Raw genomic sequence first — 27,637 nt, forward strand, 5'->3', positions numbered from 1 at the left:
AGAGTGTAAGCGAACGGCACAGAGTCGAGACAGTAATAAAGAAATCCCCAAACAGGAAGTGAAGGTGACTGCTCCCATGGTATACTCATATAGAGCTTAAAGGCACTAAATCTTATTTTAACCTTATGTAGGTTTATTTAGTGCATTGAACTGCAAAATGTAGGGTTTGGGAAAGGGGCAGATCTGCTTTAATGAGTTTTTTTCTTATGGCGTACCAATTAGAAACACAGAATCTGCCGGCAGAACGGCCCCATTCGGCCCGTCTGGTCTGCCCGTTTCTCCTACTGTAAAGACTCAGACCTTAATCAGTCGTTGGTCTCCTCTCAGACTCCGCCAATGTTTAAATTGCCGCTTTAGCTAGGAGGCTGTTCCACCTACCTACCACCCTCTCTATAAAGTAAAAACGTTATGATTGGCTCCATCAGCCAAGGTTTTCAGTGTTTTTGGGGTCCTAGAGAGATGTACCCAGAACCCGTTTAATAGAAGAGAAGACGCAGAAGGCCCAGGTCTCACTTTTTATATCATTACTGTCCCACAAACACCACATTGGACCAGAGTTTATCACAAACAAAGAAACCTGATTCCGTTTTATGTCACGGCCGCTCAGCAGAGAGCTCTTGACCTGGAATGTCTATCATCATCTATGGTCCTTAGAACCCAATCCCACATCGTGGCTCTCAAAAGGATGACATAAAATAGACAAAAAAAGAAACCAAAGACTTTTTCCTCCTCTTATAGTAAGACCGTCCCAATTATAATGCAGTCTCCAGGATGTGACATTGTAAGTAACACGTGACGGACAAGAAGCATGTGCATTGCTATGTACACGCGTGTACAGAGTTCGGAGGGGACCATGGAGCTATGTACAGGAAGCGGAGATCACGGAATCCTCAGAGGACACGCATGGGGTTGGAAGGAGCGCTGAGAATGCGTGTTTACGTCCCTCTCCGGCGTGCCTTGCAGCTCTCAGAAGATGTCTCCTCCACCGCACTCCACCAGGTATTCGACTGCACCCTGCGCCGTCACCCTACGGGCCAGAACGCGTTGGTTTTGATCGGATGACGCCGGCCATTTACATGCCCCCGGAGACGAGGAGGAGGAAGGCTGGGAAGGAGAGATCCATGCGCTGGCGAGAACGGTCTGGGAGGGACCTGGGGTCATCTCCAATATCCCCGAGAACTGAGGAGCATCGAGGGCTTCAGCAGATACCTCGCTGCGGAAAGAAGAGGCTTTCATAAATATTCACTGATAGACACGTGGAGAACCAACAACCGCCGGCACACAACACACTGAACCCCCCCTAGAGTGCGGTGCGCAGCTCTGGAGACCCCCATCTCCGGGGGGATAGTGACGTTTCGGAGAGAGTTCAGAGGAGGGCGACTCGAACGGCGAATGGTTCGAAGAATAAAAAGTATGAGGAAAGATTAAGGAAGCCTTGTCTGGCTCGGGGGATGGGAGAGAGAGATTTAAGTACATAAAGGGATTTAATAAAGTACAGGAGGGAAGAAGGAGAAACGTTACAACAAGAAACCAAAATCTAGCACTAGAGCAGGGGCGTCCAACCATCGGCCCTCCAGCTGCTGCAGGACTGTCATCTTTTCACCGACATGCATAGAGGGGTAGAAGAAATCAGCGCATTCGCTTTCTTACCTGGACTGCAGGGAGGCCGCTACAGATCCGGAAGTGTTGGCAGACGGATGGAAGGAGGCGAACATCCTGATGGGGGAACTGGAAGAAATTCAGACTATTAATTCTAAGTCACCCGAGGTTTTGAGTAACCCCAACACCTCCATTTGCCCCTTTGCTCTGCCGAGCCTTATTCACACTTCATTTAATTCATAAAATGCAAAGTCCTTAAAGAGGAAGCCAATAACCAGGCTGATCCTTTCCAGGAGCACAAGGGTTAGCGGACGGATCCCCGTCATCGCCATGGTCTACCTTCAGCTCGGTTCTACGGTCCTCACCTCTGCAGACACCGCGCTTCTGTGCGCCGGAAGTTGTAAACACTACCACGGTATCCCAGATACTCCTGGTGAGAGCTAAACGAATTCTGTACCACCTCCTGCAATCGAGACAAACGCGTCAGTGGCCTGAGGGGTGACGGCGCCGAAATCCCTCATCGCTGGCGTGTGTGATCGCCTCCCGCTTATCATCATGAATAAAGAACATTGCTGCATGGGGCAGATGTCAGACTTTCAGGGCCAGACACACGCGACCCAGCGAGAAATCCAACTCCCTGACAGAACCTTTTAACTGCAATGATACAGAAGCAGCTCCTCTGTGAAGTCCTTTACAGCATGCAATAGCTTATGGGCTTTGCCAACTGCTGCCTATCTTTACAGCGGCCATAAAGCGCTACTGTGCGATCTTATCAGAGACAGGGATGTATGAGCATAGGTGTCCGTGTCCGCCATCGCATGCTTACTTACTTTACTATGCAAGAAGAACACGCAGTGCCTCCAAAGCATCCTTCACTTCCTTCCTACAGACATGTCACATGTATTAACAGAACGTGCAATACGCTGGAATATTCCCGCTAAATCCCAGGTAATCTGAAGCCCGCAGGAGGCTGTCCCTGTCTATTCTATACCAAAGAACCAGAATAGATGATCTGCGGCCCCCCAAAACAATCAACGTATTTAGAGAGGTCTGCGCTCTCGTATATGAGATCTCAGGGGCTTTGGGGGTGGGGGGCACATTTGTCCTGTTTCCTTGATTTCAATATCATTGAGGCGGTCTTCCTAAAAGATTACCTGGGGGTCCGATTTAAACTTCATATGGGCAAATTAGTGAGGGACGGCGAGAAGGGTGGCCGTCCAACAGGAGCCGTCTCAACATGCAATAAGTGACTCGCTGAATGTCTGCTGTTTAATGGAAGCTTTAGCTCGTTATCAGAGCACGGAAAGCAGAGGATCGGATCAGTTCAGAAGGAAAGGTATCTCCCAGAATAAGGTACATTGAGGTTCGAAGCCGATACCGTCCCCCAATAATGCCACAAAGCTGCAGGTGTATTGCCCTCTGTATGGAATGACGGGTGTATTTAATGCCGTTTGCTTAACGATGTTCTAGCCGGCAGAAAGTATTTGTCTCTTGGATATGAAATTCAAACTTAAAAACCCAAAGGGAGTATCCGTGTTCTGTTCCTTGGATGGTTTGCAATGTAACCTGGACAGCAGATGAAACACGTATGGTACGTGACTGTCCCGTGTAAAGTTCTAGATGGGGAAACGTGGCCCGTGTCATAGTTCCGGGGTAACCTCCCATAGAATTATATCTCAGGAAGGTAAACGTATTGTTTAGTTCCCAATTAATGGAAGAAAATACCTTTTAGGTGAAGGCGCGTTTGTCGTTACCTTGGTAAGAGCTCTGCGCAGCCTCCGCCTCTCCCTCCGGGTCCGCTGCTCTATGCTCCGCGTTCTCTTTTGGTGTGGGGGGCGTTTCAGGACCCGCATCCTCCCTGAAAGGGAACTGCAAGAGATCTTTATATCCGCTCGCTGGGAGGGGAAGGGAAATACGTACTGCAGAGCGATGCACGGTATGCGTAAAGTGAGGGCCGGTGGGCTTGTGGCGGAGCGTACAATGCGCGGCAGCAAGCGGCGGGTCGGGGTCCCTCACCTTACGCAGGGAGTGGGGCTTCTCACGTCCGTCTCGCGTAGCCTCAGCACGGTGTCTGGGTTCTGCGGCGCTGGAGGTGGGACGCGGCTCTGCAGCCCAAACAGACACTTCTTCTTTTTTATCTCTTTCCCGGAGATAAACCTACGGGGGGCAAGAAGAATCCCCCTGTACACTACAGGATAGAATAGATGGATCCCACGACGCTCCCGAAGTCACGAGTTTCATGTTCCTCTGTTCCCTAATTTATGAACCGGAGTATGAAACTATAATGTGCGAAGCTCGGGTCAACTGGGGCTAAAAGGGTCTGTTTAATACCCCCTCTAAAGAATAAATATGAAAGTACTCTATGTGTAACCTAATGCGCATCCTTCCAAAATGAAAAAAAGAAGCACTTACCTGACCAACAAGCTGCAGCTCTGCTGCATCAGCTGCCCTATTCCATGGTAACAACATTAGTTTGAAGCAGCCAATCAGTGGCGGGAAAGAGCTCCACGTATTATCATGGTTAAGTATATCATGTGTGGGAGATGGGGTCAGCTAAAAACATCTGCACTGCAAATAAGGGGGGCAGTAGAAGGAGCACATGGGGGGATTCGGCATTTGAAAAATGGACACCATGAAAATGTAAAGGGGCCACACATGTCTATCACGTGTGCTAAAGTGCATATGATGGCTGGAGTGTCCCTGGTAACATATAAGTCAGTAAGTGAATTCCTTACTTGGTTGCATTTCGACAAATACTCGTCGCGTCCTTACCTGTCCTTCTGGGCTGTGAGAGCGTGCAGCAAATGCGAGTATCGCTCGGCCCGCGGGGTGTCTGTGAGCTGAACGGGACAGGCCGTTAGAGTAGAATCAGGAACGAGGAGTTTGTGATCAGCGGACGCGTGGAAGGCACTTACCTCGCCCAGCACCAAACTCTCCCAGTTCTCGTTAACAAAAGACAGAATTTCTCGTTCAAAGTCAAAATATTTCTTCTTACAACAAATACTTAGATGATACAAGACGAGGTGCGAGACGTCCACCCTGCGGGCGACAGAGGAAAGGATAATAATTATATAATAATATATAAAAATAATCCGGACCGCGAGCGACACGAGAAATGGTCCGTCTGATACACGCATGTTCTACGCAAGACCACCCAGCCATCCATCCATCTCAGAAGGTATCGCACCCCAAATTTGTGTGCCGCACACTCACCATCCAAGGGGGAGTCTCCAGGCGCTTTCTGGACCTCTGGTGCAGACAGAGCACTCAAACACGTAAAATCTGGGGGGGGGGAGACACAGGAGTGAAAAGTGATAGAAAAACATCAGGAGGAAGAGAGAGAAGTGAAAGCATACAGAAAGGAAGGGGGAGAGGTGAAGGAAGAGAGGGGAATGAAAAAGAAGTGAGATAGAAGTGAGTGAGAGGAGATCAGGCTGGTTAGTGAATAATGCTCACTATACATTATCACTATCATTAAAACGCACGGACCACGCTGGGGTTAAGATCAGCGGGTGGTCACACAGCTGGGACAGCACACAATGTGTTGATATATTATATAGAATCATAGAATATGCCGGTAGATTGGCCCCATTCGGCCCCCGTCTAGTCCGCCTGTTTATCCTGCTGTAGACTCAGTCTTGTTTTAAACCAACACAGAAATGAATGAGACAAACACCGCCAGCGTCAGTATGCGATGTACACGGAGGTCGCGCATGCTGGGGATACGTACCTGTCTCCGTACAGCAGGGGTTTGCTCAGGCACTGGGTGCAAGCCTCATGAAACCACTGTAAACAGCGACAGCACTGCAGCATCTTCATGTTCCATCTAAGGGAACAGAGATCTGTGTGTATATTTACATGTGTGAATACATACATGTACAACCGCGGCACCCCTGAGCCAGTTCACCCAGGTCCCGTGTTCCTGAAGCCATACTTACTCTGCGGCACCCACCCTCTCCCTCGCGTAAACCACCCCCAGTCCACGTGTTACTTACGCCATACTTACTCTCCAGGCCCCCCACAGTAGCAGTAACATTGCTGTTTATTGGTCAGATGCAGCGGATCCCACTCTAAAGACTTCAGCTGATAGGGAAGAGACAGCTTCATGTGCAGCATAGACCGCGCATACGGGCCTTTCTTTAGAGCGCCACCTCTCTGCGAGAGCAAGACACACGGGTTAAGGTAAACGAGCCCTCTGATCTGCCCCGGCCACGGGCGCCCACGAACAAGCAGGTACCTTGGTGGCCACGGCAAACACGCACTGTCTGCACATCCAGGAGCTCCCTGGACAGTCGGCGTCTCCTGGGACGTTGGGAACGTGGCATTCCTGGTGGTACGCTGTGGGCGCAACCGCACGGTTAGAGCGAATCAAACAATAGCAGCGACAAACACGCGACGGACTCCCGTCTTACCGTGTTTACATTTCCCGCAGTGGACGAGTTTGTTGTCCGGGGAACACGCCTGCGAGTTGCACACGCAGCACAGCTGCTCCTTCCCGGGCACGGCAGCTACACGGCAGCAGGAGAGAGGAGCCGGTTAGAGCGCAGGACAAACGCTGGGCTGTCTTTCCGTGTTACGCACCTTTAACTTACTCACAGATCATACAATTTTAAATAAAAACATCTTTTTTGCACGGCTTGTCGGTGTGGATGAGCATGCGCGGCCTTGTACAGTCACAGCTACACCACGGGATGTGTCGTTACACAGCATCCAACGGAAGATTTGGGGTTGGGTATTAAAAGCTACAATTTTATTTTTGCCCAAACGATGCTAAAATTTCCTGGATTACACTCTAGAGATTATCGGCGAGCCAATAGACGATAAATCGGCGCTCAATGCCAAGTTGGGGTAAAAAGGGACGGAAAAAAATGAATGTAAATTTAAAATGTATCGATCAAAGGGCATGTCACGTGATGTCATACTTAAACTGTGAGCTAAAAGATTAGATAAGGGGCAGTCTTACTAGACTTTGGGGGATTTTGCAAAGTAAACGGAGGGATCTGACATTTTAAAATATTTTGGTATGAAATTGAAATATTTTTGTTGGGAGATTTGATGGAAAATACTTTTGATGGAATCTTTACACAAATATATTCAGTGGTCGCTCTGAGGGTGAGACCTCTGAGGTCCCGAAAGCTTGTGTGACGTTACGTGGTGTTAATAAAAGGTATCAATAAAGGCTGCGTCTTCTTGTTGGTTGCTATGGCTACAGAGTATCCATTTCCATAAATAAATAAATAAGGAAGAAAATACAGTTTGTGGTCATTTTCTTTTATCTGCATCCTTGGGAAAGGCGTTTGCGGGATGAGAAGCGGCCGCTTACGAGGGAAGATGTCTTTCCACAGGACAGAGAACTGAGAGTTATCCTCAAAGCGGACGAGACAGGTCTCCTGAGCGCTGTCCACCTGCGAGAGATACGAGACATCCCGATAAGGGAGCGGCGCAGATATGAACAGGACTAGACAGGCAGATCCAGAGAGTCGGAAGGTGGGGAAGAACGCGGTGAAATGAGGTGGAGGGAACAGCAGATGGAGGAGAAATGAAGGGGAGAAAGAATGAAAAAAGAGCTAATGAGGAAAGGGGGCTTAAAGGGACAGTACCATGAAAAATAAAATATTAATTGACTAATTTTTTTTAATGTAATATTTTTACATATTTTATTAAATATAATGGGTGCAAATGCCTCTGTGACACCAGTAAGGGGTGTGTCTTATTACATCACGTTGTCACTCAGCACCAAGGCTCCGCCCACCGGTAATAGTGTATTCTGTAACTCTGCAGCGTCCATCGTGGGAAATAACCAAGAGATGGCTACAGAGAGTAAAGGGTTAATCTTTGTTTCATGTTTATCTGTCTTAAATATGAAAAAAAGCTCTGCAAGGGGGCATACGTTAACGTTTTGGGTTAAATCAGAGATTATTTTGCTGCTAGTGTCCCTTTAACAAATCTCCTGTCCTGAAGGAAGATGCTGGGTGCATAATGGGTAAGATCAGGGGCGTTAATACAGTCCCAGCGTGAGTTAATAATGACACACTTTTAAAATAACAACAATAATAAAAATAATAACAATAACTACAACAATAATAATAATAATAGTAATAATAATAATAATAATAATAATAATAAGCACCTTTATCTTCGTGGGAGCAGAATATGTCAGACAGAAAGAGATACAAAGGTATGAATGAGACCCATATGTTGAAATAGAAGTACCACTAATTATATAATACCACGTGCGACATTCTTTCACACACACTACCATTCAAAAGTTTGGGGTCACTGAGCTGTTTTCATGAAAAACAAGGAAATGTTGTAACATAATTACAAAAGGGTTTCTAACCACCAATTAGCCTTTTAAACGTAAACTTGGATCAGGGAACACACCGTGCCATTGGAACACAGGAGTGATGGGAGTGATAAAGGGCCATTGGAAGACAGGAGTGATGGGAGTGATAAAGGGCCATTGGAACACAGGAGTGATGGGAGTGATAAAGGGCCACTGGAACACAGGAGTGATGGGAATGATAAAGGGCCATTGGAACACAGGAGTGATGGGAGTGATAAAGGGCCATTGGAACACAGGAGTGATGGGAGTGATAAAGGGCCATTGGAACACAGGAGTGATGGGAGTGATAAAGGGCCATTGGAACACAGGAGTGATGGGAGTGATAAAGGGCCATTGGAACACAGGAGTGATGGGAGTGATGGGAGTGATAAAGGGCCTCTGTACGCCTATGAAGAGATTCCATTAAAAAATCTGCCGTTTCCAACAACAATAATCATTTACAGCATTAACCCCATCCGCGCTGGATTTCAGTTTTCTGAATGAAACTTTTAGACGGTAGTGTGTATATATATATATATATTATGCGCTGTTTATTTGTTAGCAATCGACTTAGTGATACTTCCTAGTTGAAGTAGGAGAGGAAGTGTGAGTTGACATAAAGGTCGATCCCAGTCACCTTCTTGATTATTCCGAGATAGAGCAGTCCGTCCGTCCAGCGCGCCAGGACATCCTGACCTTCCCAGAAACGAGCCAAAGTCTGAAAGCGTGGCCGTTTCACCAGAGCCGGCGTCACCCGGGGGCTGGCAGGCGTTGTACGGTTATGCCGGGTCGGGGGCTCCCGTCCCTCCATCACATTGTAAAACGAACCTGCGGAGATGGAGGAGAGAGAGAAAGAGAGGAGAGAGGAGGCGGCTTCTGGAAAAGCGCGGCTTAACATTCGCAAACAATAGATGTTACTGATACGGCAAATAATGAATAAGATCGCGGCTACCAAAGGGGACCAAATACCAACGTGGCTGCAGGGTTCAAGGAGCTGAACGCACCGCTGGAATAGCGATAGTGAATCGGAATGATCACGGACTAGGTTAAAGGTGCTGTTCCACCTACTCTGCTGAATCTACCGTTTGATAACTCCACGCAGATTTAGAAACAGTATTCTTAGCGCTGCTGAATGCCCAGACCCTGCCCGGGAAACCATTCTGAAATCAAAAATGCAGTCCGATTTTGCGTCATTCATACTTTTGCAGGAACCACTTTGATGTCACATGACACATAAAGCAAGCACTGATGTGCTGCTGCCATGGAAACCCAAAAAAGGCTTCTTAAAAGTCATGTGATTATACAGAGTAAAGAATAAAATGGCAGATCTGATAAGGGTTATTTACTGAACATAGCAGAGAGCAATAAATGTCTGTCTAAGCGGAACGGCACCTTTAACCCTGGTCCCCCGGTGTTTTTATATGTGATTATATATATATATATATATATATATATATACACCGTATAAATAAATATATATATAATCCCATTCACTAAATCCCGTGTACTTTATGAAACAGCCACAACTCAAATCCAACCAGGGGGATTACGGTGAAAATGATTGGAATGACCGGCGAGACGGACTCTACTGCGGCAACAACGTTCAGAATTAAGATTAAAGAACCTGAGAACGTTCGGTTACTGAATAATAAACACAGATCTTCTCTTTGTAGTTTGATTTCTTCCAGCGCTTTATACAATGGGGGTAAAACTGTGGCGGCTTTGGAATCATTCTGCCCTTTCAGTGGCATCTCACTTATGACATGTTACGCAGCCGTGATGACATCATAGCTCTGTAACATGTGAAATATTTACCCTTTAATATCCCGCCGTGAAGATTCTTTGGAGTGACTCGCCAAATAACTCTAATACGGGCCCTCATGGAAACTTGACTTGTCATTAGGATAGACATGAGTCACCTGAATTCAAGCAGGGATATATGATCACAGAAGGGTAGAATTGAAAGGAGTCGGCTCCAGACCGAGTAACCCTGAGAATCTGCCCCTTCAGCCTGGGTCTCTGAAATTGGGGTAAACGCCCTGAGACTCGGGGTCAAACCCAGGAGTGGTGACTGGGAATAGGGCGATATGATTTAATGCCCGCTGTCCATCAAACATATATTTATGATAAACATTAAGTATTTCTTTATTCTGTGCTCAAGTATGGATTTCCTTCAAATCCGACCTCTCTGGAGGACCCAACACCGATTAAAATAGTTTATTAGATCCGGGAGGATAAGGAGAGGCCGGGTCCGCGTTGGACTGAATTCAGGTTCAGGCAGGCGACACATTCTCTGGAGTCCGATCTCTATCTTTATCAGCGAACGCGAGCCGGAGCCGAGGGCATCAGAGCAGGCGATTAGAAAGAAACCCGGGCAATTTATCACCACTAAGCGGCTGCAGCCCGTAGCGAGCGCCGCTATAAATCCTCTCGCAAAGTATACGATATAAAGATGGTCAGCGATTAGCGCAGAACTGCCGAGTCCTGTCCACCAGATCATTAAACTCCCACAGCTTCAGGACCTTACAAACCAACAAGTAAATGATTTACACGCCTGTCAGGCACTCACTTATTAACGGGTTACCATCAGAGCCCCCAGATTAAGAGTTTGAGATCCAGCCTTAAGGGTTAATTATCCTACTTGGGACTTATTCCCACCACCTCGCAGGAGCCTTAAATGCAGGGGGGGGTTAAACATGCATGGGGTCGGCACAGTGATGAATTTACCTTTGGGGCCGCCCTAGTACCATACCTGGGAACTTCTGGTCTCCGGCTATGCAGAGCCTTCCCTTGCGGGATGCAGCCATTTAAAGGAAAAATGGGCAGGGAGCGGGGCACGTCCAGACCCCCCTCCCGCAAGATTCGGGTCTTGACCCGGAGAACCGGAGCTTCACCCAGAGTTCTCCGGGTCAAACCCGGAGGGTTCCCAGCTATGCCTACAGGTAGAATAATGGCGTGCAGCGCCTATAAGAAAGGGAGCGCTGGGCTATGACATCATATCCGAGCGCGCAGCGCCTTTTAATGAGGCTTATGGAAGCTGCCGCCCCGTGCACCGGTCGGCCTAGGCCGGGTATGGCTCCTGAATCAAAGACGAGACCAACGACTGATTAAGGTCGGAGTCTATAAAGCAGGAAAGATATGCAACTAGACGGGCGATCTGCGGGCAAATTCTATGATGTAATATCAGAGGCCCCACTTATTAGGTTAATAAAATAACGCACAGACTAACATGTTATTAATATGAACACCGGTAAATAACGCGTTACTTAAAACTTAACCCCCCCATAATCATCATCATCTATGGTTTATTACAGTCTCTGGACTGCGGTGAAGTTTGGCAGAAACCCCCCACCCATAATCCATGTGCTGCGTGTAGCTCCGTGTAGTTTGATAGCGTGTTGGGTGAATGATTACCGCATGATCATACAAGCAAGACTGTATACATCCACTTGAAGCAATGGTTGACACATGCATTACAGCCTTGAAATGTGGTGTATTAAAGGTGCAATCCCACTCGCAATAACTCGCAGCACGCAAGCACTCACATCTCTTTATTTTCACTCCATGTTAAGCCATCCAACCAGTTCTAGAACACACACAGGCCACAAATCAAGCAGTATTTGAGTTTTTTTTTAGTATACAAGGATTGCACCTTTAATTGCTTAAAAAAAACTTTAATATATTTTAAAAAATATGAAAAGAATTTAATGAAAACAAAAGGGATGAGATGCTTTAAGCGAGTGGCACACAGACATTTATACGCTATTACGCAGACCGATGACGTGACAAAGGAACACGTAACAATTATTATTGTAAGACCATAGAGAGGAACAGCAGAGGCCACGGCGGTCTGTTTTTTGGTTACAATGACTTTTCGCCCCTTAGCACGGTTCCCGTTATACTTTTCACACGGACTCCCTCCTCTAGGCTGCGATGTGATCTCTCAAACGGCCTGCATTTTATTCAATGTTCCGGACAGCAAAGCGTTCTAGATTTTATTTCTAGAAGACCCCGGAGCGATATATTTCGGCTTTCTTCTTGGGACCTCCTGAAACACAAATTCTCCTTTCTTTACCCAGATCGGAGGTTACAGCGAAGGCCGTTGCTAAGGAGCAAACTCCTTCACTACCACTAGATTATTATTTTGGAATTATCCAGCCTTTTTTTTTGCAACTTTACGCATAAAAACAAACGAACATTTCTGTAACATATAACTAGATTTCGCTATTCCTGTCCAGACTATAAAAGGGACAGTTTAATGTCCCAACACCCCCGCTACAGACAAATGCATGCTAAAGTACTCCGAGTAACCCTCTGTGAGCACCTAAAAGAAATAAAGCACCTGAAGTAGAAGCTGCAGCTCTGCTGCCCTCCTCCTCCATGGTCCAACGATTCTTGCCACACGATGGCAACCAATCAGCAACAGGAACGCGTCCCCATCACATCCTCAATGGGAGAATTTTCTGCACATGGGGGTCCAAAACAGATCCCCCCCCCCCCCCCAGCAGTTTAGCTGCCTAGCGGTGGGAATTTCACATACAGGGCGATGTGTTCGGCTGAACGTTTCTATCATAAGTAGCGGGGGGGGTGCATTCTGCATAATACTCTATCTGCCTTTATAAGGGGGGCATCAAAACATTTAAAGGGGCCAGAGCTATTAAATGCATTGAAAAGCACGATGGCTGGAGTGCCCCTTTAACAGAGAATAATAATAATATGCGAGCCTCCAATACTCTTCCATAGAGTTACATTGCATTGTCTTGCCCCTGACTGGTTAACCCCTTCCTTAGCCAATTACCCCACGCATATAACTAAATAAGGCGCTATTTCTTTTTTTTTTTTTTGTTAGAGAATGTGTGAAAAGCAAACATGCCCCAATGCTTTTATTTTATTGCAATACCACACGGCCTCCCTTTCATGGTAATTGGCCTCTCCTGTTCCTCTCAGACGGCGCTTCCCTCACCCCGGGGTCCCCTCAGCTTCCTCCCCCGGCTCCTCCTCCTCTTCCACTCGCTGTCACTCGGTGCCTTCCTCTTCTCCACACCCAGGGGGGTCCGGCCAGTAGATTACGCTCTCTCGTTCATTCCTCGGGCCGCACCTCGGCCCGAGTGACGCAGCAGCCTAAAGGCAGGAGGAGTCAGTCAACGACCGCGGCTACGTCACCACACCCACCCCCGGAGCCAGCCAATCGGAACGATTCGATGAAATAAAGGGTTGGTCGAAGTTTTACCCCTTTTCGCAAATAACAGGGCGGGGCAAAGGCGGGAAGACCTGTCAGTTGTAGTAGCCAATTACTGTGCTTAGAGAAGAAGGCGGGAAAACCTTAATAAATACTTTAACCAATCACAGAAGGGATGATAGAAAAAAAGCATTGATTACCCGTCTGCAAATAACTGGGCGGGAAAACTTCTGTCCAATCAAAAGTGTGGTCAGTGTAGACTGGTTTCCATTTCGGTGCTTTGGGCACTTTCTGTTTTAGCGTGTCTCCGTTACCTCAGGTAACGGGGGGGGGCAAGCAAAGAGCGAAAGGTTCCATATTAAAAGGTACTGAGGTACTTTATGTACATGGAGTAAAGCAGGATTCCATGATAGAATTATAAAGTGTATTTTTTTATATGCAATTAACATTTGCTGAGGGCCTCTAAAAAAAAGACAGTATTGAGGTCTCTTAAAGTGTGAGAGATGTATAGTTCACCATAAGAAGAATGTACAGTTTCTTGACAAAGAAAGTAAATTTACTTCATTAACCCCTTAAGGATTTCTTGTAGGGATGATATGGCTGGGTTTATTATACATGTATGTATATGCACTATATAGGCAAAAGTATTGGGACACCTGACTGTTACAACAACAGGGGCTTTTATGCACTGGGGTACAGCCCTGCTAGAATAGAAAGGGGGAAGTTGGGGAAGACCCTTTTCCATTCCAGCATGACTGTGCACCAAGCAAGCTCCATAAACAGATGGTGAAATGAGTTTGGGGAGGAGGAACTTGACCGGCCGCACAGAGCTCTGACCTCAACCCCATCGCGCACCTTTGGGGTGAACTGGAACGGAGATTGCAAGCCGGGCATCTCGTCCGACATCAGTGTCTGACCTCACAAACGCTCTACTGGATGAACGGGAAATAATTCCCACAGAAACTCTGCAATATCTTGAGGAAATCCTTCCCAGAAGAGTGGAAGCCGTTATTATATTTGTATTTAGAATGTGATGTCAGAAAAGGCTCTGTTGGTGTAATGGTCAGGTGTCCCAATATGTTTGTCTATATAGCGTGTGTTTGTATTTTACTTTATCAATGTACAGAGATCAACTTTGGGGTCTTCTATGACCTCAGAGATCTTTATAAACACAGGGGAACTGTCATATGACAACATCACCAGTAGGATTCCTCTGAACAGCAGTCAGGGGCATCATATGGGGACAGCTGTCATTAAGCTTTAGCAAACCCAAGTCCCCTCCGCTTTGGATTCTCTGGTGACATCAGTGATGACATCACTGTCAGGAAATGCCTGAACTTTTGTTCAGGTATTTAAAACCCTGGTTAATGTAATGGAGCTCAGTTACAGCGCTGTCACATTCAATCTGACAGCTCGAGGACGGAAATATCATCCATAGCTGTCAGAAGGGAGACCAGGCTATCATTTGGCAAAAGGGGCATGACATGGGGGATATGTCCTTGGAGAAGCTGCAGATTTCCACCCCTTTCATGGTCCAAGGATTTTTCCCAGTAATTGGCTTCTTGAAACAGCCAATCAGAGGCAGGAAAGCGATCCCGTTGAAATCGATGGGAACCCTTTCCGTGCATTCCCTCAGGGGCCTGGAGTGTTCCATGAGCCAGCCCTGCAGGGGACGTATGGCACGTATATCACATGCGTAGAAATGCATTGGGCAGAAGACATCTCTTTAACAGCAAATAGCTGGGGTGCTCTTTAATGTATAGGGACCTGTCAGCTATCATATGCATTGCAGCACACATGATGGCTGGACGGTGACTTCAAAAGGTTAACCCTGCAATACACGTGACCAAAGACTCAAGATATCCACTTATTAGATATACAAACCCATATATGTAAAAGATACGGAAAGATGGCTGTTCTGCTGTGCGCGCGCGTATCACAGTGACGCCATGTTGTGGAGTTTTATTAGAATTCAGGGCTTCGAGTAATAAAAGGACCGGTTGATTAACGTGACCGTTATAGTGTATATCCAGATCCAGCACAGCTACAGCTCGCCCCACTAATGCTCTAGAGATGAGCGACAGACCGACGCCGGAAGCGGAAGTGACGACCCGCTCGGAGTGGGAGAGCGTTTGTGTGTAGACGGGATGGAGTGTACGGCACCGGGATGAGCTGAGAGCCGTGTCCTAACCGGAAGCAGACGGGAGAGATCCAGGTGTGTGTACCCTGAGTACATGTATGTGCGTTATCCCATGTAGTCACCTCATGTTACATTATAAAGATGTATATTATGTGTGTATTTTTTTTCTGTTTCAGTTTCTTTTGTCAGATTCCTTTTTTTTCTTCCCCCTACTGTTGCTAAAATTACCAGCAGGGTAAGGGTCATTTAAAAAAATATATTTTTATTTCTATTTATTTTTATTTTTTCTAAACCAATGCCTTGTGATTTTTAGCATTGGATTTAATTGTTAAAGTGTGTAGAAAATTGAAAAATATATATATCATATTAAAAATAAATAAATTTCACTCACACACATTGAAGTAAAATAAAGAAAAAAAAGAAAGAAATTGGCATCTCATCACCAGCTGAATCTAGAGACCCTTATCAAGAGCATCATGTTATGTATTCTAGAATTTTAGCAATGCAAAGGGTTAAATTAAAGTGAATACAATATCTTGGATACAGATAAATTACTGGATTCAAAGACTTTATTATATTTTGTATTTGATCTGAAGATATTTTATTATAGATTGCATTGTTTGTTTGTTTTGGGTTTTTTCTCCTTCGGTCACAGGGAGGTTGCTACTCGCTCCGTAATTAGTCGGGGGTCACCCTACCTTGGCACTAGGTTGGCTGTATAAGAAGAATAAAGCAATGCTTAACGTGAAGGAGGAGAAACACCAGCATCCACATGGACACGAAGAGAAGCATAAGAAGAGGAAACGGGGGAGACCGTTGGGGAGCACAAAGAAAAAGCCCCTGGTGAGAATAAAGCGGTCGGGGGGAAGAGAGGCAAATACAGGCATGCCGGAAAATGTAGTAGAGAAATATGTTTAGACGTTAAGGGGACAATCAAGGCAAACAATTCTTTTAATATTTGTACAATACTTGTGAGATCATGAAAATGTTGGGTTTTTTTTTATGTTGAGCGAGAACATACATTTGGTTGTAGAGCAATAAGCCCACACGTTGGGTTTGGTAATAGAGAATAATGTATACAAAAGACAAATCTAAAGGGGACATGCGCTGCAGGAATAAACTGTACGCTGAATTCATCATTTTGGGCATGAAGAATGGGAGACGCGGAGGGGTAAGTGAGATCTTTTTGGAGTCGTGGCCACAGATCGTGTACAGCAGGTTGGTTAATAGAGAGCGACGCTTAGACCTGGGGAAATAAATCACTGCCTCCCTCATAGATTTTAATGAATAACACAAGTGTTGCGATATTACAATAGTACATATTATTGAATAAGTACTATAGATACACACAGAACTATAAGCTTGCACATAGGACCCCAATACCCCACTTCATTGTGGGGTCTCTGTGAATATCTTTAATTGGCATTTGAAGTAAGAATGATGGTGGCATATTAGTTCATTCATTCATCCGATACGTCTTTGGACGAGAGGAGATGGTTTTGGGGAATGGGGCAATTGCCGTAGCTGTTCTTAGCAGCATCTTTCTTATCTCTGCAGCTTGAAGGCGAATCTCCATCCACTGAATTTGTAGTTAAGAGAGGGAGAGGAAGACCGCGGAAATGTGAACTGGCCCACCTAAACGGGATACTGACCAGCGATGGAGAGTCGGTGAGAGCGGGCAGGGTTGGGGGGACTGGAGAGAGTCAGTAGGGTGCTCGAGGAGGGCGACGTATAGTTGGCCCTGCAGATTGGCAGTGTGTAAACATGTAACGCTGCCAAACATGCACGCGGTATCGCATACAGAGATACATATATTGAACCGATCCCAATATCCTGGAATAAGTAACACCCATCAGCCATGCCGGTGCTCTTCCTTATCTATCTCCTTGCTTTGCTTGTTTCCTGGGACGTGGTGTTATGGACATTAGGGTTTGTGCACAGCCATTCTGTACTCAGTAGTGGGTGTTGGTTGATTACACAGGACTAAGTCAATTCTCTTCATATCTTCCAATAAATCACATACAATTAATTGCATGAAAACGTGTCGGTTGTTGCATTATTTTGCGATCTGCATTTCTGGGCTGGGTATTTCCCTCGTTGGCTTACAATCTAATTTTTCACTGCCAGGCCCCAAAAAAGGGACGCGGTAGGCCTAGGAAAATACAGAAAATGGAGGAAAGTTCTGAAGAGGTCAGTCTCCCCCTCTCCTGTCTGGCATCCTTTTGTCTTACCAATCTTACTTGGTTTCATTAAAAAATCCTGTTTCCCTTTTTTCTCTTACTTTCTGTTCCTTCCTCATTATTATTTATTATTATTATTACATGGATCGCCAGCAGTGGAAAGTACAAAGTTAATAATAATATTACACTTGATGCAGAAAATGAACATTAACAAAGACATTCGTATGGAAGGAGAAGAGGACCCTCTTGTTGGTTTATAATCCGTTGTCTTTTTTGGGTCCCTGTTAGTCCTCCATGAGCTGTGTTGATGTTTCCCCTAATCCCATGAAGACGGAGGATTGCTACGATAGTGATGAAGATATAAGTGGGTCCAAACCCCAGAAAAAAGAGCTTAGAGCCAGCACCTCAACAAGGGCCGGGAAGGTGAGACAGCTTGTTGGTTTTAGTGGGACCTGGACATGCATTTATCATGAAGCTGCAACTCAATGTATAGTGAAATATAACGGAAGCAGCACCATTTGCTTACTTGGTTATTTTTTATGCCCGTACCGTGTCTGAAGCTATCCATGTTAACATATCCCACGATATATTTTATATTGCACAGAATACTCATCCCGTTGGTGTATTGCCTCAAAGGGGCTGGGCCCAGACTGGAACCGGCGAGCTCCTTCCACCAACCAGAGAAACGCATGGGTCTCAATACCCGGGCTGGGAAACTGATCCAGCACCTGTGAGCTGGGTGCCAGGAGGTAAGCGCTATGTGGCTTATTCCATTATACAGAAATAATCAGTAAATCATAATAAGTGCATAGATCATCTCTGTCTCATGTAATGGCAGAGTTTACCTATCCTCACCTTACCATCTGCCATCAACAATAACCTGGGATAACCTGGGATGGATATGTTCTACAACAGATCCATTTCCTAAAAGCATCGACATCCAGTGTGTGTTTATATATGTAAATATGTATGTGTCTGTAAACAATGTATACATTTTCCATATTTTGTTTGTGACTTCAGGGGCCATTGACGAGTCTGCGAATACCGTGACACACTGGGTTGTTGAGGAACCCCAAGGCCCGCAGCAGTGTCCTGTGCACGCAGAAGGACACGAACAGCATGAGTTTAGAGAGGATCTCCTGCGTGGATTGGCTGAATTACGGTATCAACTGACACGGGAGCTGGCAGCCGCAAGAGGGGAGATGCGGGAAGGGGCTGAGCTGGTAAGAACGGCCATCGATGGGGTATCTGCTGAGATTCGCCGGCTTTGTCTCCTGTTACAGCCGCTAATCACAATGCTGACTTCAGGGAATGGGACGCGTCCCCAGCAGAGCTCGTCCCCTGCCAGCAGCACGCTTCGCCCGCAGCAGGACACTCCATCTAACGACCCACCAAGTGCCACTCAAGAAGGTCCACACTCTGTCGACCCCATTGTCCCACAGGATACTGTCCATAATGTGCTACACGTTAACACACCTTCTGGAAACACAGTCGGTCTCGGTAATCAGGTCTCAGTTCCCGCTAAATGCCCGAGCCCCTCGCATGAAGACGTTCCATGTTCCCCGTCTCCAGACGACCATCACCAAGATATGCCCCCTGTGAAGAGTTCCTCAACGACCATCAACAACTTCAGCAAGTCGCCTGAAGCTTCCCCCTCACACACACCGGATGACCATCAGCCCGTAGCAAAGCCCGCTACACCTGACACCCCAATGCAGCAAGACATTACACTTTCTGAATATCAGCAGAATATATCGGATGCATTGAGTTGTCTATCAAGCATCAAAAGCAGTTTATGCCAAAAGCTTGAAACGTCTACCGAAAACACATCGTGTCCCTCCGTAGATAGTAAAAATTCCCCCAAATCTACGAGCCCACCCAGACAGATCATGCCAGCCGGCCAGTCCCTGGATGAGCCTCCGCAGGGTGCTGGCCCACCAACCAATAACAACCTCTGCCAGGCTCAGGATGAAGCCCCGGTCTTATTGGCTAGCCAAGCTGTAGATACCGCCGTTTCATTGGGTGACGGATCTCCTAATACAGTGTCGTATCCCTCGGCCAGTAACTCTCCTCTGCCAGTGCAGGAAACATCGATGTTATTTACGCATGTTGCGGAGGAAAGCCTTGGAATGATGTCAGATAACTCTGTGCTATCGCACTCGGCAGCCACGCTGTCCCAAGACTGTATCCAAATGTTACAAACCAACACCATGATGTCAGAGGACTCGGCTGTCATGCCACAGGCCCTTCCGCCATCACCACACATGGGTACGGCGTCACTACAGTCGGAGAGGGACGTGGCTCTGATGCTATCACAAGACTCCAAGTCGCCGGTATCGCTCGCTGACTTCCCGTCCATGAGGCCGGCAGAAATGGACGCTGGCTTTCCTCTGAGTTAACGCACGGGAAATGTTTCTATTCCGATGAGTTCAGACATACGTATCGATGATGTCACAACCCCCCCCCGTGAATTTATTTTAAAATTCTGGTTATATTGCTGAAACCTGCGGCTGGCCGGCCTCGATGGATTTTATACGTTTGTGACTTGCTTTCTCATGAAACGTGTAGCGTGTTTGTGTACCATCAGCGTGTTGTACAGAACATAACTTTTATCATTCGGTTTATAAGCAAATAAAAGTCACAGTTCACGCGGGACTCGAAGACATTGAAATAGTTTTTGTTCCAAGGGGGGTAGTGAGGTGGTGAACATCTGTCGGAAGGTGGCCCAGGGGCACTGAGACCCTGACGCAGCTGTCATGCACCAAGTTACAATTCTATATATCAGATTAAATGCTTAAAGTAGCTTTGCTTTTACCCAGATCGCAAACGTTTCAGCCCGTTGGACCTGTGTAGAGCAGAGGTATTGTGTCCGGTTTAAGATGGTTGTGAGGTGATGGGGGGGAGGGGATTCGGGGGCCGAGCTCCTAATCTGCTTTCTGCTGACTTGGTAAGTGCGTCTCGCGCAGGCAGATTAGCGAGTGGCTTCTCCAGTGAACAGCTGCCGCTTGTCTTCTGCTCCTCGATCCTGCATGTTGGTTCTTGGTTATCCTGACACGCTTTGTCCTCCTTCCCAATTTTCTCCACCTCCGCGCCATCTCCTCCCGGGCCGTACAACGCTTGAATAGCCCCGAGTCTTCCTCGTCCTTCCTGGCGATCTCCGACTCCCCGACCCTACCTTATGGACTCCAGCAGCAGTGACAACGAAGAGTCCTCTTCGCCTCTCCTAACTCAACAACATCCTCCTGATGAAGAAGACTTTGATGAAGAAGATACGTTTGCAGTCCTCGCGCGGGCGACGCCGGCTCCCGATTCCGTCCCATGGCAACAGAGAAGCACGAAGATGAAGATCGTGTACGTGGCTGACAGGATATTTCTGACGTGTCTTGCCGTCTTCTTGCTGGTGTTAGCAGGGGAAGTGGCGTACGTGGTGTACCACGCCGTGCCGTGGGTAGCCATGGCCAGGTGGCTGATGGACTGGCTGCTGATGCAGGAAGAGATGGAGGAAGAGCTGGATCTGTGACTGTGAGGTGAGAGGAGCCTGCGGTGCAAACGTTACTAAACCTGTGGTGTGAATACACAATATACGGTGTAAGCGCTGTGTATCTATTATATAGGCAGCTGGCTGCTATCCATCGGGGAATCCGGTCTCGTTTAAATATACATGTTCAGGGTGGATCTGTCACTTTTTTTCTTTAGGGTTCTATTTGCCAAGTAAATCTATATAATTGTAAATTAGATTAAAAAATAAAACCCCGCTTTATGTCTCTACCACCGGATACGTTCTCTGGATCTTCGTGATTATTCCTTCCCATTAAGTCGTGTCTCTCCTATGGCTACGTTGTTTGATTTATTATGAGCCTATTGGTTTATTTTGATTTGGGATTTGTTGTGAAACACCAGAAAGTGCCCCATTGATCTGATTTAAACATTTGAGCCCCCCCCCCCCGATGAAGCCACCATACAGAGTATTAAAGGGACGCTGAGTGTGTTGGTAACCAAATGTGTTGCGATCATTTGAGATGACGTGGCCAGCACTCACTCCACCCAGTGAGTGCAACCCGCTTTGGACCATAAATGCGCATGTTTTCCGATATAAATAAAGTCCATATATAATGTAAAAAAAATTTCCATTCCTATCTATAATCTCTTTATCTCCAGACTGTCGTTCCACGGGACGCAGCACAGCAAATGGACAAGTGTGAGGACATCTCCATCAACGTCTTCTGCATCCACCAGACAGCTACCGGTCGTGTATTCAGAACCAAACACATCTCTTCCTTTTCGCTACAAAACTGAGGTTTTATTTGTCTTACTTTTTAAGTTCCGTAAAAGGATTTCCAGAGCCCTGAAAGACAACCTTCATTTCATCCAGCAGGCAGAATAATAAGACAGAAACCAGGAGCCTCGCTCCACTGGAGGCTATAGATGGATTTTCACGTTCATCTAGAATCTATACGTTCCATCAGCGAAAACACCGAATCACACAAATCTATTTCTTCGTCTGTTCACAACGATTTCCCGGTCTTCTAATACATCACAGGATCATTGCTCTAAAGTGCAGAATAGTTCAAAAGTTTGGGGTCACTCAGCTGTTTCCATGGAGACCAAGGACATTTCTAGCTGTAACATAATTGCAAAAGGGTTTTCTAACTAATTAGCTTTTGAAACTTAAACTCGGATCAGCGAACAGGGCCTTTGGAACACAGGAGTGATGGGAGTGATAAAGGGCCTTTGGAACACAGGAGTGATGGGAGTGATAAAGGGCCATTGGAACACAGGAGTGATGGGAGTGATAAAGGGCCATTGGAACGCAGGAGTGATGGGAGTGATAAAGGGCCTCTGTACGCCTATGTCAGCCGTTTCCAGCTACAACCATTATTTACAACATTAACCCCGTCTGCGCTAGATTTCTGATAATAATTTCGTGTTATTTTAATGGACAAAATGTGTTTTTCTTTCAAAAATAAGGACATTTCGAAGTGACCCCAAACGTTTGAGCGGTAGTGTACGTGTGAACAACATATACAATAAAAAGAAAAACGGCCGATGCGATCAAACCTATTACCATTAGTGAGCATCGCTCCACGTGACTGCTGGGGCTGGTAGTTGCTGATTTTTTACATTTTCTGTGCATTTCTTTTCTTGTTCTATTAAATACGTGTACGTCCCATCTTTTCGTGAACCATAATCGCCTTCGGACCATTCTAGACTGCAGAGCCCGTGTGATCACAATATATCTTTGTTGTTAATCAGGTGCAGCCAAAAGGCGAATCAATTTGGGGATAACGTGTCTGGGGGGTCTTTTCATTTGTAGAACTTTGCAGACAACACAGGGGTATCACTCAAATTTATTTTTTTTACAGTCAGGGTAGTTCGGATTTGTTTTTAATCAAACTGAGTAACTACGTAAGTAAATACCGGTATTTGCCTCCAGCAGCTGGAGCCGACCTGATCAGCTAAGCCGGTGATCCTGCCGGTGTAATAGGAGGGGGTGTCTGTTGTGTTTGTTGAAGCCTGAGGCTTTTCCAAATATTACCCCGTTAATAGCCCAAACAAGAAGTAACAGCAAACCAACGAAGGCGCTCACGAGGCCGACAATCACATGACCTGAAATCAGCAGATTGTGTCGAAGAACTTGTTTAATCCTCCATAGAAATCTGTATCGCAAACTCCAGGAATATACGATCGCGGGAAGCGGCTAGGATGTGATCATAGACGTCCCCGTCCATCGCAAAGGCTCCATCGCGTCGACTTGCTAATAGACCGGCCACGATATAATGTACAATCCTGAGAAAAAAAACGTCAGGTGGTGAACCTGCCCTGAAATTAGTCACCTGTGGTGAAGCAGGGGCTGTCAGTAGTGATATAGCAGTGAAAGAGATCCCAGATGGGATGTTCAGCTCATTACAAGGATTTTATGATTGCGCCTTTATCAATTGAATTAATAATAAATAAATGGGGCTCACGGCCCTCTCTGTGTTTGATACACGGCGTACACCTGCATGTACAATGTAAATAATGACAGATGACATGCGGCTTTCTAACCCTTCCTGCGCCAGGACGCGTCTGACCCTCTGACAGCAAACTACACACGTATGCAAACAGTGACGATTATCCCAAACATGTGTCGCTCCACGGTACACTTCCGGTTCGGATAAGTGTTGTATTTCCGGTTTATCTGTTCTCGCGAGGCTGTGAGCCGGATTGCTTTGTGCCACGTCTGAGTGGTACCGGACACTGTGGAAGCGGCGGCGCAGGTAACGCCAGGGCTGGGACCGTGCGGGCAAAATAACTTAGTGTCACCGGGACCGGGTATTAGAGAGCTAGAGAAATACAGCCTGGGCATTACTGAGCCTCACAGGGCACCGTACAGCTGGGCATCACATAGAGTAATGGGCACCATCAGTCAGCCTCACAGGGCACCGTACAACTGGGCATCACATAGAGTAATGGGCACCATCAGTCTGCCTCACAGGGCACCGTACAGCTGGGCATCACATAGAGTAATGGGCATTATCAGTCAGCCTCACAGGGCACCGTACAGCTGGGCATCACATAGAGTAATGGGCATTATCAGTCAGCCTCACAGGGCACCGTACAGCTGGGCATCATATAGAGTAATGGGCACCATCAGTCAGCCTCACAGGGCACCGTACAGCTGGGCATCCCATAGAGTAATGGGCACCATCAGTCAGCCTCACAGGACACCGTACAGCTGGGCATCATATAGAGTAATGGGCACCATCAGTCAGCCTCACAGGGCACCGTACAGCTGGGCATCACATAGAGTAATGGGCACCATCACTGAGCCTCGCAGGGCACCGTACAGCAGGGCATCACATAGAGTAATGGGCATTATCACTGAGCCTCGCAGGGCACCGTACAGCTGGGCATCATATATAATGTCCTATGCAGAGTGGTCATTGGTGCAGCTCATACGCTTTAGTTATCAGTGAGCTTCCCAAAACGCTGGGCACCAGATGGGCGAGCCTCTTACATACAGAATGGGCATCAGTGGCCTTTGTGATTTAGACAGATGGGTTAACTGGTAGGCATCGGTCTCACAAGACCCCACGAAGGTGGGGGAGGGTCAGGCAGGTAACTGGTGACACAGGAACAGAATTTAACTGTAAAGGCTCTATGGATCAGGCGCTCACCACAGACCAAGAGACTATTAATCGTGAGCATTATCTGCTGGGAATTTAAATTCCTTTTCTTAAAAGTAAACAATTGAAGCTTTTGTGTGATTTGCGGATTCATCTTGTTTATTAAGGCGCGTTGTTTAAAAGCATTGATCGTGTTTAAGGATGACGTGTCCCGTGGAACAGCGCGTATGAAGCGGTGATGTGTATATATATCCCGAATCAGGACACCTGGCAGCTTCCCATCACAAGGTGCAACGTCTGCGAACGCGGCTCGTAGCCTTGAGTATAACATCTTATCACAAAGTTAACACGTTGTGTGACGACCTGTCCATAGGATGGCGCCTGGGATGGGTTATTGATATTTTTTCTACATTTATTATATTTTTAGCAATTTCCTTGCTTGGAGATCGTTCTTTTCCGATGCGTCTCTTCTTGTTTTTGGCCTGCGATGGAGCGTTGTCATTAAACACCAGTGTGTGTAACATTAGCAGGGTCACGACGTGGGATACTAGCCCATAATGCAAGCAAAAGTGTGAAATCAGCCATTCAATACAATGTCTGGCGGGTTCTGTGTAGCATGGAGGCCATTTAAATACCTCGAGGTATCTGATGTTATCTTCTCTCATAGCGAATGTCCTAATTAGTCTCCTGATCTTATCAATTTTGCCCCTTAGATAAAATGGCTCGTGTTTGGTTGCAAAGAGACGGTGTGGCGTGCATCATGTTGCTGGCGCTGATTGTGTTAAACTCCGTGATGTGCATGGTCTCTGCTCATTCACATGAAGATATGCACCACGGGCACAGCCATGGTCACCACGGGCACAGCCATGGTCACCACGGGCACAGCCATGAAGGTATGCACCATGGACATAGCCATGGCCACCACGGGCACAGCCATGAAGGTATGCACCATGGACATAGCCATGACCACCATGGGCACAGCCATGAGGAACTTCATCATGGACACAGCCACGAGGGACTCGTTCATGGTCGAGATAAATGGAAGGTTGATGCAGCAGCGCAGAAAATAGCCGGAGAGGAGAGCAAAGAAGAAGTCAAGAATGTAGTTCCTCCATCACATACTCAAGGGTCAAGGGAAAAAATGGAGCCTGTCCAGCTGTGGACCTATGTGAGTAATGACAATATGACTGTTCATTTTAGTGTCTTATCGGCAGTAGCTCTCCTTCCTCTCTCCTCGGAGAGTTCATTGTATTGTATGACAGCGACGGAGTAATTTGAGTCTTTCAGCCTCTAGATTGTTTCTCCCTCGTTGTGTTAAGATGAATGTGATGTTTGCTGCATCCTCTGTACATTGTCGGTCCTCCCTTGCTGTAAATTGCTCTCTGACGCTTTATTTCCCTTGCAGGCTATCTGCGCCACGCTCCTGATCTCAGCCGCCCCCTTCTTCATCCTCTTCCTGATCCCAGTGCAGTCCAAAAGCAGCCAAAACCAGTCCCTGCTCAAACTCCTCCTGAGCTTTGCCTCGGGGGGTCTTCTCGGAGATGCCTTTTTGCATCTCATTCCCCATGCACTGGGTACGCAAACCATCTTCCTCGCATTTCTTGTACCAGATATATTTTTCCATTCCGTACCTTGACCTTCCCTTTATTTATTCGAGATGCCTCACGTTTCTCTGTCCTTCCTTAGAGCCACATTCGCACCACGTGGAGATGGAAGAGCACGGTGACTCGCATGGCCATGGCCACTCTCATAGTAAGTTCACCGACCCACCTAAACGGCATAGATAATACATTCGACATAACTCACTGCTGGCCAGAAGATTGTCTTTCTGGAGAAGATGTTCCTCAAGGTTTCCACGATTGCTGCTATTCTGTGTTTTTTGGAGTTTTCTTTCACCATCTGTCTCCCTTGCCATCCCTTTATGCCATGTCCCCCGCCCTGCCACGTCTTTGTCTTATCCTTCTCTCTCCGTTCCCCTAGGTCACAGTCATGGTCACATGATGTCTGTTGGACTCTGGGTTCTTGCTGGAATAATCGCCTTCCTTGTTGTTGAGAAATTTGTGCGACACCTGAAAGGAGGTCACGGGCATGGACATAGCCACGGTAAGTTGTGTATGAGGAGGTCATTGCTTTTATTTTTTTGGAGGAAGAACATTACCCTTCATTGTCATTCTGAGAACATCCTTATGGGTGAGAAATGCCTACCATTGCTTTAGAACTTCTGCCCCCAGCCCCTTCTGTGGATCTGGATCTCTTATTACTTTGTCACTTAACACATAGCATCATCCTTCTTGTGTTGGTTCCCACAGCATCCAGAGATAGTTCATCTGATGATACAAAAGAGGAAGAAGATGTAAAAGACGAAGGGAAAGAAGGAGTCCGGCAGAGGAAGAAAGGAAATAATGCTGCCCAGAAAACCAAGAAGACCAAAGAAGGGTCATCTGGATCGGGTACGTCTGTCTAGTGAATGGTTTCATGGGAAATACGTGCGAAGGTCATAAGCTGGCCCATTATGGCCAACACCTTGAAGGAATGTACAACGTTTTTGTCTTGTTATCCCTCACAGATATGACCGTGTCGGGATACTTGAATCTGGCAGCCGACTTCACTCACAACTTCACAGACGGTTTAGCCATTGGCGCCTCCTTCCTGGTTAGCAGCAACGTCGGCATCGTCACCACGATCACCATCCTCCTCCATGAAGTTCCACACGAGATCGGAGACTTTGCCATCCTTGTGCAGAGCGGCTGCACCAAGAAAAAGGTCAGCACTGTCAGCACCGCGAGGATGGGAGGGAAAGCACACGCTTTCCCTCCCATCCCCGCGGATTAGGCTCCAAACGTTTGACGTGTGGTACCGGTAAACGGGACGGAGCTGCCATTGCTGCAAGTAGCCCACCCAGCAGCCATGTCAGATTTTACATTTTATTTATATATATATATATATATATATATATATATATATATATATATATAATATAACTTTTTTTTTTTTTTACTCATACTTTTTCCTAGTTAATTGGCGAGCATGATGTATAGATGGAAAGTTACCCCCGACAATGTGGCACCTTTTGTGGTCATTTGTTTTAATAAAGGGGGCTCATTAAAA

At 46.7% G+C, this 27,637-nt stretch overlaps 4 protein-coding genes across 6 annotated transcripts in view; 3 read left to right on the forward strand and 1 right to left on the reverse strand.

Annotated features, from left to right (window-relative positions):
* Positions 1-456: 456 nt before the first annotated feature.
* PHF1 (PHD finger protein 1) lies at positions 457-13,084 on the reverse strand. 2 transcript variants are annotated; one of them, XM_053473104.1, is made up of 15 exons: positions 12,888-13,082; positions 8,562-8,752; positions 6,923-7,004; positions 6,012-6,107; positions 5,837-5,937; positions 5,606-5,754; positions 5,330-5,425; positions 4,813-4,881; positions 4,515-4,638; positions 4,372-4,439; positions 3,616-3,756; positions 3,354-3,468; positions 1,965-2,062; positions 1,651-1,728; positions 457-1,213 (listed from the first exon to the last, which is right to left on the reverse strand). In XM_053473104.1, exons 2-15 carry the CDS (start codon positions 8,733-8,735, stop codon positions 967-969), a joined length of 1,638 nt encoding a protein of 545 aa, XP_053329079.1. In that variant the 5' UTR covers positions 8,736-8,752; positions 12,888-13,082; the 3' UTR covers positions 457-966. The 2 variants fall into 2 exon arrangements, 1 of the variants encoding a protein (XP_053329079.1); XR_008355200.1 differs by lacking the exon at positions 457-1,213 and having other exon boundaries at positions 3,354-3,457; positions 12,888-13,084.
* A 2,093-nt stretch (positions 13,085-15,177) lies between these two features.
* Positions 15,178-20,078, forward strand: LOC128502851 (uncharacterized). The gene is made up of 7 exons (XM_053472797.1): positions 15,178-15,318; positions 15,899-16,086; positions 16,801-16,911; positions 17,371-17,433; positions 17,712-17,846; positions 18,028-18,172; positions 18,444-20,078. Exons 2-7 carry the CDS (start codon positions 15,979-15,981, stop codon positions 19,820-19,822), a joined length of 1,941 nt encoding a protein of 646 aa, XP_053328772.1. The 5' UTR covers positions 15,178-15,318; positions 15,899-15,978; the 3' UTR covers positions 19,823-20,078.
* A 502-nt stretch (positions 20,079-20,580) lies between these two features.
* On the forward strand, positions 20,581-21,691 carry SMIM40 (small integral membrane protein 40). Its single transcript, XM_053473904.1, has 2 exons — positions 20,581-20,950; positions 21,582-21,691. Exon 1 carries the CDS (start codon positions 20,602-20,604, stop codon positions 20,941-20,943), a length of 342 nt encoding a protein of 113 aa, XP_053329879.1. The 5' UTR covers positions 20,581-20,601; the 3' UTR covers positions 20,944-20,950; positions 21,582-21,691.
* A 1,919-nt stretch (positions 21,692-23,610) lies between these two features.
* The window catches only part of SLC39A7 (solute carrier family 39 member 7), a 4,511-nt gene continuing 484 nt past the window's right edge, over positions 23,611-27,637 (forward strand). Inside the window, exons 1-8 of one of the 2 annotated variants that reach the window (XM_053473114.1) lie at positions 23,611-23,680; positions 25,243-25,422; positions 25,471-25,697; positions 25,935-26,103; positions 26,216-26,281; positions 26,510-26,632; positions 26,839-26,979; positions 27,096-27,292. In XM_053473114.1, the coding sequence (XP_053329089.1) occupies positions 25,248-25,422; positions 25,471-25,697; positions 25,935-26,103; positions 26,216-26,281; positions 26,510-26,632; positions 26,839-26,979; positions 27,096-27,292 (1,098 nt within the window). In that variant the 5' untranslated portion in view covers positions 23,611-23,680; positions 25,243-25,247. Of the gene's footprint in view, positions 23,681-25,242; positions 25,698-25,934; positions 26,104-26,215; positions 26,282-26,509; positions 26,633-26,838; positions 26,980-27,095; positions 27,293-27,637 lie in introns of both variants that reach the window. The other variant, XM_053473113.1, reaches the window with a different exon arrangement.

This window comes from Spea bombifrons, chromosome 8 (genome assembly GCF_027358695.1).
Source record: "Spea bombifrons isolate aSpeBom1 chromosome 8, aSpeBom1.2.pri, whole genome shotgun sequence".
Lineage (NCBI taxonomy): Eukaryota > Metazoa > Chordata > Amphibia > Anura > Pelobatidae > Spea > Spea bombifrons.

Excerpts from the sequence above, each read along its gene's own strand:
- LOC128502851 (XM_053472797.1), top strand. The coding sequence starts at position 15,979 with ATGCTTAACGTGAAGGAGGAGAAACACCAGCATCCACATGGACACGAA. Across the intron at positions 17,847-18,027 it reads CCTCAACAAGGGCCGGGAAG|AATACTCATCCCGTTGGTGT; the intron begins GTGAGACAGCTT and ends TATATTGCACAG. Across the intron at positions 18,173-18,443 it reads TGTGAGCTGGGTGCCAGGAG|GGGCCATTGACGAGTCTGCG; the intron begins GTAAGCGCTATG and ends TTGTGACTTCAG.
- PHF1 (XM_053473104.1), bottom strand. The coding sequence starts at position 8,735 with ATGGAGGGACGGGAGCCCCCGACCCGGCATAACCGTACAACGCCTGCC. Across the intron at positions 5,426-5,605 it reads TACTGTGGGGGGCCTGGAGA|ATGGAACATGAAGATGCTGC; the intron begins GTAAGTATGGCG and ends CTGTTCCCTTAG. Across the intron at positions 3,469-3,615 it reads AGCCCCACTCCCTGCGTAAG|TTCCCTTTCAGGGAGGATGC; the intron begins GTGAGGGACCCC and ends GATCTCTTGCAG.
- SMIM40 (XM_053473904.1), top strand. The coding sequence starts at position 20,602 with ATGGACTCCAGCAGCAGTGACAACGAAGAGTCCTCTTCGCCTCTCCTA.